Raw genomic sequence first — 14,938 nt, 5'->3', positions numbered from 1 at the left:
CGTTTTTATGGTGTATAACTATAAATGACGCTATATGGTCCAATACAAACTGCAAACGGAGGGAGGGCCTCAACGTTGGCCACTAAGCACGGATCTTCCGTCTCGTGGCTCCTCTCTAACTTAAACAGACAATGGATTAGCGTTCCCCAATTTTTTACTACTAAACGGATCACTGAGTTTCGTCCCCCAGGAAATGGTATACTGTAATAAAATTGATACAACGATGTATTCCCTTATCAGTAAAAATGAAGTTTACATCATGTACTCAATCCCTCTGCTCTAATTAAGATCACATTATCACCTGATAATAACAGAACCCCTTTTCGTTATACAGTAATGATTACTAAAAGTGGACTATCCCTAAAATTAACATAATTATCATATATAGCCAATTCCCACCATTCAAATAGAAAACGGGTTAACTTTGTCTCTCCAGCAATTATCATTAATATTCAACAAATGATATTTAAATAACCTTCAGTCATATACTATAGTTTTAAGTATATTTCAATCCCCACATGAGTTATTCCCATTTACCATTGGGCTACACTACACTACTAGTAAACACACTTCCAATATTAGGACATTTACTATTAGCTTCATCCCAAATTCATATATATTAATATATGTTCCTTAGTTAATCAATTATAACAAATTTCATGCGTGAAAAGGTCTAGACAACCTCTGAGTCACGGCATGGGGCAAGTGCCTCCATGCATTCGGTCGGAGAAGGGGACTCTCAATCGGATATCAAATAAGTATATAGTCTACCCAGACAATGTAGCCTCTCCCGGTAACTATATACCCTAGGCTTGTCTTACGCCTAAACACCGCCGCCTCCTCTGCCTGGATGCTCAGAGTGAAGTGAAGTTCCAAAACCTCGTTGCCCATTCCATTTACCCATTCCACCTGGAAGCAATGCTTGCAATTAGGGGCATGTGTTTCAATCATCCATACTTTATAATATACCTATTGTTTTATTTAGCGCGCCTCGCTCCTGTTTGATGCGCTCCTGCAAACACCTTGCATATTATGCTAATTAGTCGTCATTCGATAATTAGCCAAGTTATTCGATTACCGTTCTATGACTAGTGAAAATAACCCTATACATTTGATTTGAACCATCACAGACAAGTACAATGTATCTCTCTGATTTGATTGGGCCCTATACAGTATACAGACAGTGTACAGTGCGTACGGTTTTATCTATATCCAGGATCATTCTTCTATTTCCTGTAGTACGCATGCGTAATCGTATCTCACAGGGTAATGAGAGGAATGGAATGCAGTAGTTTAAGGTAATTGGCCTTGAACATATCTGTGAAGTTGAGGAAAGAGTTACACATTGGGATTTGTCTCGCACACAACTATGCTTAACACAAGTAAAAATTTGCCTATTGCAACGATGGGCAGGATCGTTATTGCAGTAGCATCAATTTTTACTATGATGTTGTTAGCCTATATACATGCACCAGCTCAAATCGTCAGGTAAATATTTCATATGCAGTTCACACATTAATTAACTTTAATATTTTTGTTGTTGTAAAAGTAAGTGGACCTGACGTTTCGATCCTAGCAGGATCTTCTTCAGAGGCTGAATGACAGATGTCATTCAGAGGCTAAATGACAAATGATTGTTTTAATATTTTGTTTATGTTATCTTACTTTTGTTAGTAAGTTTTTTAGTATAATATAAATGTGCCTATGTTTTGTGTGCACCACTAGATCTCAGGATCGTTGTACTTCGGATCATGTAAGACTTTCAGAGACTGAGAACGATTTCCTTTTCTCATTGGTAAATACATTCGTGTACAGGTCCGGAGTCAAACACAGTGTTTTCAATTCAATATTAATTCATTATTAATTTTACTTCTCAACTTGATATGTCGAGGTATTATCCATCTTGAATTATTATGTTAACTCCTTCAGTTTGTGATACAGTAACTGTGCTGTGTGTGTATACAGTGTGTTTTATAATTTTATTGTGTTTTATTTTTCTCAATTATTTTTCTTCAATAGTTTTTTTTTTTTTTTTCAATAGTGTTTTATTTTTCTCTTCCATCCCTTCGTTTTTTATTTTTTAAAGCTATGCTGTATATTGATATTTATGTAATTAGTTGCATGTTTATATGGATCATGTTGTTGAAAGAAAAATTATTACAAATTAATGAAAAGACATTATATTGAGAGGAATACCAGATTCTGATATAATGTTCTTTACGATGAATATTCCTGAATGATATAATAGGCAATTAGTTGGTGATAAAATTGCCAAATGGTAATAGGTCTACCTGCAGTGTTACAAATTAGTCCATAATCTTGTATATTGCAAAATACGTTGAACCTTTGGTTAAGGCTATTTCATAACCCTTGTCAATAGCCTGAGCGTATAATGCGAAATGTTTCATATCTATATAGTCTTTTGGAAAGACTATACAGTAGTCATTTTCGAGATTTTAAGTGATAGGTTGCGACGCCATTGAACAGTGTCTATCCAAGTACCTAACACTATTCCTATGACCAGCTGTAGTATACTTATGAGTGGGAACGTTGTATTTATAGGTATATTGCAGAAATTCCTAAAGCAAATACGGTAGGTTTATAAAACAGGACCCCTGAACGGTGGGGTTTTTTGTTACAATTAAACCCACAAATCTTATTCAATTTTAAATCAAAACAATTTAATCTTCCATTGCAAATTGACCTATACAACGGAACAACCAAATGCTTCTACACGTTTTCTTTATCGTATAGATTTGATACAAACGCTAAAGCTTAATACTCGATAATCCCTTTGCTGAAAATGGTGGTAGTGGATTAGGATAGATTTAAACAAGTCGATAGGCTCTGTAAAGACTTGCCAGTATTGCAGTACTTAAGAGTTAATTGATACCCGGCAGAATTCAAGCATTTCAGTGGTATACTATTCACTGATACTACAATCCTGACGTAAGAGGATTAACAATTCGGTACAGTCGGTGACGTGGCCCGAGGGTGGGGATGGGGTGGCAAAGCCTGTTCGAGATGATTCTGCCCCTGCTCCTGCAGGATAACAAATCGAGAAAAAATGGGGGGGGGGGGGTTAAAGAAATGGGTGTGAAGTAGACAAGCAAATTAATAAGAATATGGAAGCAAAAAACACTAGAACCAACCTGAAGTTGCAAGACCTTAGTGGAAGGGGGAGTCGATGCACCAGCCCTGGCAAAGCCGCCCTCTCGGGAGTAACTAGCACGTACATGCATTATGGGTGGGATTTTACATTTCTCCATGGTTACACTACTTCGAATTCCCCATTACAGAACAAAGGAACGATTTGCTATTGTTGTTCAGGATGAGGGTCCCCCCTCCCGTGAGGTTAAAGCAGAAAATATGTTATAATGTCTGCTAAAGGTGTGACACAGATTATCTACACTGTTCACTGCTACCAAATCTCCCAATACCCGTATGTATATATATGTAAGGCCACCATAGCGAAGTATTTCATTACGTGAATCGTACGTACAATTCATACACCTCCATGCACGCGTTAGTTGCACGCACGCATGCATATTATTACGTACATACCTTACATGATTACATCACAGAGCTGAAAACAAGAGCGCTTCCGGTACAGCCCTTCTCAATACAAAATTTCACTGTGAAAAGTTTATAATTCAAGTGGAGGAACGCCAACGTCCTGTGTTTTTAAGATAAAAGTCACTTCATGTCGAGTCGTTATCTTTGCTACCATGCCTTCAGATAACGTGTACTCTTTCCGAGGACCATCCTATAAAACATTTGGTGTCCGGTGTAGTTTAATTAAGTCATCCAGATTGTAAGCTGTGGCCCCGGAAGTATAGCCGCTGATAACGTTGACGCAAAGGTTTGGCGCAATCTGTTCGCTAGAAATCTCTATGCTCAAGTTAGCCAATAGCCTACGTTTGAAAAAAAAATCAGGCTCTGCAGACGTGTACCGTAATATCTGAAAGTCACATCATGGAGAGATATAGAAGAAGGTATATATATGTAGGCCTACATGTGCTACCCACCTTCTATCTATAGGTCAGTCGAGATAGCATAGGCATGCACAAGTGCAGAGAAACAAGCAAATACGAACGAGACAAAAACTTACATATTAATCTTATAAAATTCAACGCTATTAGCAAGGAACATGTGCTCGATCTTTGACAGGGAGTAATAATGTAATGTAAATGAAATGCTCATGCGCAGATTTGGAACAATAGCGCATATCGTGGAGAAACAGGCAATGTTTATTTTAAGCTTACATGATTTCATTCTGCAAAAATGTGGAATAGAAAATGTCTAAATGAAGTTTTTAAAGGCTGACAATGAAAGCATGCAAGCTCAATGGGATTCCCCATTTCTTTGATTCCATCGGAAATTACTTTTTTGTCTATTTGGTATATTTTTAATTTGATGTCTATTAATACTTCTTTTTTAATCTTATGTCTCTTAAATCATTTGTAAAATTCAAGTTAACGTCTGTCTGTCTGTCTGTGCAATAATCAGACTACACAGATGGCGAGGATTTCATACATTACAAGTCATCAACATTCATTGCCTTCTAATAACATTGAAAGTCAAAAAAATAGCCATGAATGTCCAGGAAGTTCTTTGTGAGAGCGTGGTGGTCAATTGGCTAAGGCGTCGGACTCGGGATCAAGGATTGCTGGTTCGATTCCTGCCTAGTTCATTACGCTGTGTCCTTGGGCAAGATGCTTTATCTCAATTGCCTCTCTCCACCCAGGGGTTAAATGGGTACCTGTGAGGTAACTCGTCATTGGGCGCAGTACATAACTGCTGCCGACTGGAGGGATTGTCTCTAGGACAGGTTATCATTGACCAGGGGTAATATAACGTCTGTAATAGCGCTTTGAGACCTATCGCTGGTATAGCGCTGTATTAAAAGCAAATATTATTTATTTTAAGTTTACTACCTTGCACTGTCAAAACTGGACTAGCATAATTTCCCCTGTAGTCTGGATTATCGTATTGCACGATTTGTATTCGTTTCGTTTATTTCTGCCATTAAATCACAACGAAGTACATTTCTTAAATACATAGTTATAGCAATGAGGCAGCGGGACCATGCAGAAGTAAGATAACTCTTTGAGTCTGGTCCCTTACAAAGTAAAAACGAGAAAATTAAATTTTATATAGAGAAAGAAAAAAACAAACAAAACAATAGAACACATAGTAAACATACACACAGGGGTTTAACAGACCTGCAGGGGTAAGAACACAATATAATACAATGCTCATAATAAGGCAGAACTATTCGAAAGTTATACGTTGAGGACATAATTGCTTAAGATGTCTTTTATAAGATCAAATTTGATTTACTATTTCTAATGTTTTCACTTAGAGAATTCCATAGGGCGCCGCCAGAACATCTAACCTGAGTACAATACGGTGTTTTGTAACATATTATAAGAACGAGTGTTGTATGAATTAAATCTGTTGTTATAATGGGGAAAAATATCGGAAGTAAACCGTTATGAAACTAAAAGAGAAAAATTCCTAATTTATATTGATACAGCTCATTTAGAGTAAGCGAGATTAGTTTTTTTTTTAAAAGGGGTGCAGAATGTGAATTATATGAAGCATTACAAATATATCTAACAGTAAATTTCTGCATTTTGTATAAGCTATCAAGTATTGACATGTGGGAAAATTTGAGGACAAAATATGGGAGTAAGCAATATCTACAACATCATTTAACAAGACTTACAGACCAGTCAACAGCTGCAAAGCTCTGTAATAAGCCTAGCGATGTTTCAGTTACAGGTTTTATGCCTAAATGATTCGGGTTCATTTTTACTTTTTAGTGAACAATTTAAACTTGAAACAAGAAAAATTGGAAATGATCAGATCTGTTACTTATTATAACATCGGAGTTAAAACTAGACAGTGGAATGTTTGTGTAAATGTCGTCAATCAGAGTAGAGGTTTCTCTTGTAACTCTCGTAGGCCTGTCAGTGGTATTTACTAAGGAATGTATTGTCATGGTGTTGATAAATTGTGCCACGACGTAGTTTATATGATTTTGACAGATATTAATATTATAATCCTCTGCTAAAAGGCAGGCTTTTCTTACTTCAGTATCAATGATACTCAAGCACTCATCAAGCTCATTATTGAAGCGACAAATATAGATATTTGGTGGTCTGTAGATAACCCCGACTATAACATTTTTGCATTTGTCATTTATAACTTCAGTAAATAAACTTTCGGCACTTATTTACTAAACAGTTTTAAATCAGGTCTTAGAAGAACGTTTAGGTCACATTTAACATATATATGGCTACACCACCACCTCGCTTTGAATTTCTATCGCAATGTATAAATCTATACCCATCAATGTCAAGGAGGTTTGTTGTCGCAGTACTACTTAGCCATGTCTCAGTTACTGCGATAAAATTAAACTTTAAAGGGTGTGAAGACTTGCGCAAAAAGAAACGTCTAATGCCGGTAATCTGACCTAGTTTCGAATGAGGTGTAACAGAAGTGTTAGACACCACCATCGATCCCAGAAAATACACACACAGCTTGCCACCATCGGTAATTAGACACTAATGTACAGTCAGTACATACAGCTGCGGTCAATACCCACAGCACAGTGTACAAACAATACAGCGATGGCCATCTCAGGTCCAGCTAAAGATAACAAGGTATCACGTTTCATTAATGTACTGTCTGCATTTTGTAGCGACACGAACAAAACGTCACTTGTAAGCAACGGAAAGTTAACTTTTTCAGATGGCCGCATGTGGTTTGGGGCGAGTCTTCAATGCCTTTAAAGATGAATTAAATCATTGTAATTTTTAGAAAGGCTTCTTGCGTTTACGTGTAATACTGAATACGATTTTTCGCAGAATCAGTATAAACGTTGTTTAAAATCGTCACTGGTATAAGAGCAAGCCTGGATTGATCGCATCTCATCATGAGTTTCGCGAGTCATAGATCGCACATAAAATACTATAGTATAAGAGTGAACGATTTTAACGAATTGACAAGTTGAGCTAACGCATTGAGTCGATGTAAAAACCCTTATGAAATAGAAAAACAAAATACAAAAACAAAACTATGCAAGATAAGTGAAAAGGGAGGAAACTATGAACAGGATCACAGATTCCATGCGGTAGAAAAAGTGGTTGGTATCGCAAGACATGCCAGTGAAGTGAGAATGCAAGGTGCTTGCTTTGAATAGCCTAGTTTTACGTATTACGTAACTTACTAGAAAAATATATACAGGTCATGTGCGTGTAGATCAAGAGATTTGCAAACTACACTGCAGAAAGGATGGAGGGAAATAGTGAAGCATGTAAGAGGGAAAAGAATCCTGGATTAAAGAACAATACTACACAAATGAAAAGAGATACTTAGTGAAAATGGTCGGCGTTAATTCAAGCAATATGGTGGTCATACATAGTCATGCAGTTCCTGAATGTAGTGAAACTATATAGAATTTGAATGTTGCTAATATAACTTATTATGATGAGTTTCTCATCTTTTGTCATTTCTTCTGTCGTATGGCGAATACTTTCCCATCCTAATTGGTCGAAGCAGTTTTAATAGTAGGGTGGTTGTTTGTTGATTGGAACAACAGTTGGTTTCCCCCTGTTTAGATTCTCTTTGATTACAGTGTGCCTGTGCCCTTTAAGTTTTCTTCTGTATTTAATTCATAGTTCATAGTTAATTTAAGGGGTCATTTCTGGTCACGTGCTTTGTAAACTATTATTCCACGTGGTGGTCCTTGTTGAGAGGGTTTCCGACCCTATAGAAACGTCAATATCCCCCCCCCCCCCCCCGCTCCAATTGTGACAGTTTCACTGCCAGGTTAATAATCTTTTCAGAGGTATTCCTGTTTGGTTCTTCGTTTATTCCAAGTATTCTCAGACAATTCCGTCTGGAATATTGTTCTAAGTCATACAACTTTTCATTCCCTTTTTCGTTTTCCTTTTCTCAGTTCTTCAGCTGTTCTTAGTCAGTGCTTTTATTCCTTCTTCTTTTCGTCAACATATCTTTCAAAATAAAAAAGTCTTGCTTCCTGACTCTCGTGCTCTCTCGTCACCATTACCATTTTCTTTTTTCTTTGATGTCAGTGCTCCAGATTGTGATCTTGTCGCCATCTTTGATTGTATAGCCTATCACTTTAAATGTGCAAGCGATATGACTCACTTACAGTACTTGATAGGAGAAATAGCTTAGGCTATAGGTTGCGGAGTACAGGCGGAATTCTGGTAATCGATGTTAATATGACTGCACCAGTTTTTCAAGAGATAATAATTTAACGAAGCACGGAAAATGAATTAAGACTAAGACTTAGTACGGCAAGTACTTGCAAGTACTTGCGAGTACTTGCAAGTACGGCAAATAGTTGCAAGTACCAGGCGCGTAGCCAGGAATTTGCCAAGGGAGGGGCGAAACTGTAGATTCGGCATTGCAAACTATCTAAGCGTAGCGCCACCGTAGTTGGCGCGAAGCGTACAAGAAAATTTTGGCTGAGAAAGCCTCCCAGATAGCTGGAAATGGCACTTCCCAGGCCTTGTAAGTTGCATCTTAGCATTTTCTCTTTTGAAAATACTAGCGATATCATAAAAACATTATTTTTTTTTTAAATGCTCAAGGGGGGGGGGGGGCGGCTGCCCCTTCGCCCCCTTTGGCTACGCGCCTGGCAAGTACGGCAAGTACTTGCAAGGAAAACCAAGTACTTGCAAGTAAAACCAAGTACTTGCAAGTACGGCAATTACTTGCGTTTCTTCTTACGAGTTTTACGTATTAAATACGTCACATATTACTGTAGAAAAATTGTGTACACATTGTACAAAGTAGTCGATGTTGTTTGGTTCATCATTTGGTAGTATCCTTAATGTCTTAAAATGTAGAAATTAATTAGCAATTTGTAGTAGATCTATATACGTTAAAATGGGTCTTACTGTTATGAACAATGTATGATATATTATTGCATATATGCAGCAGTGAATCGAACTATACCAAGTTGACCGTTCAATACATCTATATTTCACCAGGTCACGAGCAGTAACCGAGAGTCTCTCGTCTATGGGCCAGCAGGCTGCAAATGTATTAACCGATTCCATACGATCTCCCCCGAGGGACGGACGAACACTGCCCGACGTTCCGACACCTGTCGAATCATTGACCGAAAATCTGAGAGTGGACAAATTACGTAATTTTGTTCCAAATGTTTTTCTGTACCCGCTCCACGCTCTGCCATTGAAATCTACGATCGTATCATTTCTGCATAATCCGAAAAGTGGCGGGACGAGCGTCAAAGATTGCATGCTGTCGTTAGGCAAGGCCATGAATAAAAATGAACCCGTCGTCGTGGCAACGTCCACGGTCGCTGAGGTCAGAGAAAACTTACTCAATCACATGACAAGTCCGAGCGACTACTACATGGGGGACGCTGTTCTTGGAATATGCGACTACGTGGAAGGCAGGCCCTGCTCCTATTTTACTATGGTGAGGGAGCCCTACGAGAGAATGGTATCGCATTACTATTTCTGTAAAGGTGGCGGACCTAGTTGGCCACAGTGCGATAACAGCTTAGAAGAGTTCGCGCTGTCTCTTTGCAGTGTATTCTTCCGCCAGTTAACCGTAAGAGTGTTTTGTGCAGCTACATACAATAATACGTATCAATGCGAAAGAAAGATATCTAGCATCGACCATTTCCAGCGTGATCCGGTAGAGAGGGCAGCAATTCTCAATTATTTCTTAGAGAATTTGGACAAAATATTTACCGTAATTGGTTTAACGGAAGAATTTGAAACGTCGTTGAAAATCTTTGAGAAGACTTACGGTGATCCTTTTCATACAGTATGCAACGAAATGCATTCAAATAGTGGAAGTTATGAGAATGGAACGGATATCGAGGCCATTAGGGGCGATAAACGAAGAATCAACATGGAAGCAAAGGATAGATTAATGAAAAACCCGGAAATTCAGCAATGTCTTTATGAAGACGTACAACTTTACAGTAAACTGTATGACATCTATCAAACACAGAAACGAGTCATGAACATACAATGAAGATTCCACGAAATATTGTATTCACTTATTTCAAAGAATCTAATGTAATTGGATCTAATTTAAATACGTTGAATATTCATCGAAATTCGCGTTAGCGAGATAGCAAGCTGTACACAAAGTGGACACCGAATTTGATCCAGGAGAAGTCCACGAGTCTATCGCTGTTACATAATTGTACATAGTACATAATTGAATGTAAAGTTACCGTAGTATATTTGTATCTTAGTATATAAAGCCGTTTACACATGCGCAATGTAAAACAACGTCGTACAGACTGACAAGAAAATCACGCACGCATGCGCCCTCCACTCAGTTGACCAATTTCACCTAATTGCTGAAATGTGGGGCTGAGTATAGGCGATCTGACGGTCACGAGTATTTATCTGTAATTCAAGATATTTTATCGGATGTTTAAAAATAAAGGAAAACAGTTCCAGTCTGATGCGTGATCACTCTTGCGCGTGTTCAGTGGCGTAGGAAGGTACTTTTGAGTGGGGGGGGGGGGATGAAGACTGATGGCCGGCCTGGGGGAGGGGTCTAAGGGGAGGGGGTGTCCCCCTCCCCTTTGGAATTTTTTGTATTTCCAGGTGGCCTCAGATGCAATTTGGTGCAATATAGCACACTTCAACACCCACTCCATTTTGTAAAATTAAATTTGGATTTTCACCTGGCCTTAGATGCAATTTGGTGCTCCAAATGAGATTTTTTTTTCTCATTTGGAAATGAAAAAGGGGTTTTCTGACTTGCCAAGCGGGGGGGGGGGGGCGGAATGATACTTCCGCCCCTCCACATTTTTCACTGGGGGGCTGGCGCCCCCAGCCCCCCGGTTCCTACGCCCTTGCGTGTGTTTGTGATAGTTAATACTGAATTATGATACTGAATACTGAATCTGACCTGTTGCTATGAATCTGACCTGTAGCTATGGATACGCACATGCGTAGTTGGTATGACGAAAGAAAGTATTGTGTTGAACGAAACCAGTGGAGTTTTATACGCATGCCGCCAAATATGCTAAAGTCGTTCTGTAAGTCGTCCCTGCAGTACTGAAGCATTCGATGAAGATGATTGGGTCAGCATAAATGACGTCTTAAATATGCTTTCTGCACATGAAATAGTCAAGCGCCTTTCAAGATTCAAACGTAATTTTTCACCAACGATGTCCTATATCTCATGTATTGCATTTGTTCTTTTTAAAAAAAATTGCACAATTTCTATAGTTAAGTAACGGAACTCGGGCTCTATATAGATTTAAGCCTGTATAATCCTTCTCACTGATCCGCGAAATTTATAAAACAAAATAGACTAGAATAGTATTTAATGTAATTCTTTACTGCCTTCAAACACAGCTTTTCTGTCGTTGATAAGAAATAAAATAAAAACAGAAATAGATAACGATCCACGTGAATATATCTTATTCTATTTCATAAAAAGAGCATTGAATTTTGTAATTACACATTAACGTTATTATACTTTATCGGTTTATTTGGATTATATACCGTCTCGCAGTTTCAGTATTACCTGGTAATAAAGATTGTATATGTATCTAACGTTTCTTTAACATATGTAATCTGTTTCTTGACGTGAAAATGGTGTATTCTGTGGCATATTTAGCCTATAAATTCGGTCTACAGATACGGTTGTGCTAATAACTACTATTACGTTTTAGTGTGCATGTTGCATGGGCAGAGGGGCGTGAGGGTGTATATACTCTCCAGTCCCTGGATCCCAGCCTTGTATAAGGCCGTCAAAATCAATGCAAGTATCCGACACGTATACAGCAGTTCTCATAAATCAAATGTTTCACACATAATATTGTTCATTAAGCTGGACTGCTCAATTTCATTCTCTTTCCAGTTTTTTTTCCAAGATTAAAAATCTAAGTTAAACATGCGATTATTTAAAACCCGCTTATGACTAAAAATAGAACCGAAATTTTCCGCCTATATTATGATCTTGTTTTGTGTCATTAACTATTTCTACTTTGAGTCTATCTGTGTCAGAGTACTGGGGTATCAATCACCCCACCCCTCTCACCCCTCCCCACCCCCTAGACAAAAAGGAGAACAAGAAGAAGAAGAAAAAGGAAGGAGAAATAGTCTGCAAAATTTCATTATTTAAATACAATTAACAATGGTTGAAATAATGTCAGAACCTCTAGATCAAATTTACTTCTATAAGCCAATGTCAATGTGCCGAAAATAGATAAATTCCCTAATTAAGATGGGATTTAATTGTCATTTAGTTGCAAGACAACGAATAGATTACTATTGCATCAACTATTCAGTGTAAGAATCTCTTCAATTCCAGTTCAGAGAGTCTGGGATGTGGTTTTTAATATGCGTGATTGCATACAATTCAAAATGGATGCTGTCGGTATGGTATTTGCATTCATAAACAAGCTGACAGAGAGACTGAATTTCACATGCTTAACCAATATATACTGTAGCCTATATATATGTACAATTACTTTCATCGGCTGTTCACTTTTATGCAGTTTCGGAGATAATATTAAATTTCATACATACTGCTTCTAAATCATTCGTCCGCATCATTTGATAAATCTGGTGAATGCATTTCACGAAGAAAAAAGTCTTGAATGCTTGGCAATACTTCAAGGAGAACATTTCTCGGTTTGTCTACTTCACAAAACACAACAAGGTGGCAAAAACAGCCTACTCCGTGAAAATTCAAAGAGCGATGTCAAAATTAAGCGCTCAACCCACCTCCTGCAAAAATCGAAGAACATAGTACATATACAAATGTATATTTCAGTCCAACACTACGTATGGTATCATTGTTGGCAAGGAATCGTTGAGGAAACCCATTTTGGCATTGAAGGTTTCATAACTATTGAGCAACTAAATCGAGCAATCATCCATCCTTTGTTATGGAATGATTGTACTATGGTGGTAAGCTGGTTAGACTTAAAATGTGATGGGGAAATACTTTTGTTAAGTTCTTTCATCGTTATTTGAAGGTTTAAGTTGGTGAGTGCCGACGAGACCGTGGTATAACTTATAATTTCTTTTATGTTGATGTTTACTTTGGCGATTACTTGAGAGAAAAGTTAAACGCGTGGAGATTGATGGGTTAATCATGAAGAAAAAAACCACTGGGAATTCAATGCTACATCATGGGTAGGTTTTGAAGCTAGCAGTAGTTATCCTTGTCAGAAAGTGTATCTGACTAAACAAAAACAAAAGACTTTATCACGACTAATCAAGTCATCCTTACGTTCTGTTTTCTTTACAACAACAAAATTGAACCAGAATGCAAAAATGCATTGTTTCGATGATGTAACATGAGCAGTTTTTCTTCATGAATTTGATGTAATGAATAGTGAGGGTGTACAACATACTTGATATTAGTAATACAGTGGAAAGCAGTGTGATGTGACAAACAATAAACTCAAAATGACACAGGCTGTCCTGAAATGACCATTGAGCTAAACAAAAGGCTTCTTGTACTAAATGTGAAAAATACATCAACATACTAAATATGACATCCGTCCTTGCTGAAACATAGTGTAAAACATGGTTTCACAATTTGACTACTGGTTCACTTAAACGACCATTGACCTCCACCCACAACATTAGGCTTCTTGTACTCAATGTGGTACAATTAAATAACAAAATATGTGATCTGTCCAAGCTTCCCTTGCGAAATTATGTTTAGGAAGGTGCAATAGTGTAGAGAGACAGGTAAGATGGGAGTGAAGTAAATGTTTGGCGTTTGTTGACTTCAAACGACCTCCAACAAAAGCAATAATAGGCTTCTTAAATTTGATATGGTACATCTACAAATCAAATATGAGATCTGTCCAAGGTTTCCTTCTTGCAATATCATGTTCACAACGTTTTCACAATTTTACCTCTGATGATCCCAAGTGACCTTTGACCTCCACCGAAAACAACTTAGCTTCTTGTACTCATGTGGTACTTCTACACACCAAATATGAAATTGGTCCGACCTTCCCTTCTTCAGATATCGTGTTAACACGATGGGCGTCACAAACTTGAGATTTTGTGTTTACAAGGTTTTTGATCCCTGGTGAGCCCAAATGACCTCCACCAAAAACTTTAGGCTTCTTGTACTCAATGTGGTTCATACACATATTAAATATGAGAACTACCACATATAAGCAAGGGAGTCTAGAGTGAGGTCAGTCCCTGGGAATGTCACCAGCCCCCCCCCCCCTTCCCCCTTTTTCTTTTGGTGGGGAGGGAGAAGATATCAAATTCACAATGTTTCAGCAAATACTGTTATCAATTATGAAAAGTAACAGAACAAGTAACTGAGTGACAGAAAATCTAATAACAAACAAGAATAATAATAAAAAACAAAAAACAAAGATTTTTTTTCTTTTCATTTATTGCTCTTAATGCAATCACAATTCAAAATGTATAGTTTGTAGACAATAGTGTACTCTGTTTAACATATAGTCACTTTGTCTAGGCCTTAGAGCAGAACCTATGAAACTTTTCACAAAGAAAAAACACAATTTCTTTTGTTATTTCTTTAAAATTAAAAAAACAAAAAAAGAATATTTTAATTGAAAGTTTTAACGAATGGTCAATGCGAGTAGTTCTACATCCATCTCTGATCATACTGAACGATGATGTTGTTTTCATGTCCAAAAATGGAATGAAACAGAACAACAAACTAATTGCAATATTAACAATTTACAGAGTATCTTAACAACAGTCTTGTCTTTCAATTCTGATTTACAGTATGCTTACAATATTTTAAGTGAGAAAAGAAAAAATCTGGGTACCAATTCACTTAACTCCACAGAAGTGCATTAGCAATTTAAGGAGGGGGGGGGGGTGCGAGGGGGGGAAGGAAAGTAATGAGTTTGAAAAGATAATGTGTTGGACATCTATTA

At 37.6% G+C, this 14,938-nt stretch overlaps 1 protein-coding gene across 1 annotated transcript; it reads left to right on the top strand.

Annotated features, from left to right (window-relative positions):
- The first annotated feature begins 1,135 nt into the window (after positions 1-1,135).
- LOC139962004 (uncharacterized) lies at positions 1,136-10,556 on the top strand. Its single transcript, XM_071961790.1, has 2 exons — positions 1,136-1,488; positions 9,033-10,556. The coding sequence occupies exons 1-2, from the start codon at positions 1,370-1,372 to the stop codon at positions 10,051-10,053; spliced, it is 1,140 nt and encodes a 379-aa protein (XP_071817891.1). The 5' UTR covers positions 1,136-1,369; the 3' UTR covers positions 10,054-10,556.
- The last annotated feature ends 4,382 nt before the right edge of the window (positions 10,557-14,938 follow it).

The sequence above is a fragment of the Apostichopus japonicus genome, chromosome 20, assembly GCF_037975245.1.
Source record: "Apostichopus japonicus isolate 1M-3 chromosome 20, ASM3797524v1, whole genome shotgun sequence".
Classification (NCBI taxonomy): domain Eukaryota; kingdom Metazoa; phylum Echinodermata; class Holothuroidea; order Aspidochirotida; family Stichopodidae; genus Apostichopus; species Apostichopus japonicus.
The sequence above is the reverse complement of the archived record's forward strand: the minus strand, read 5'-3'. Positions and strand labels throughout refer to the sequence as shown.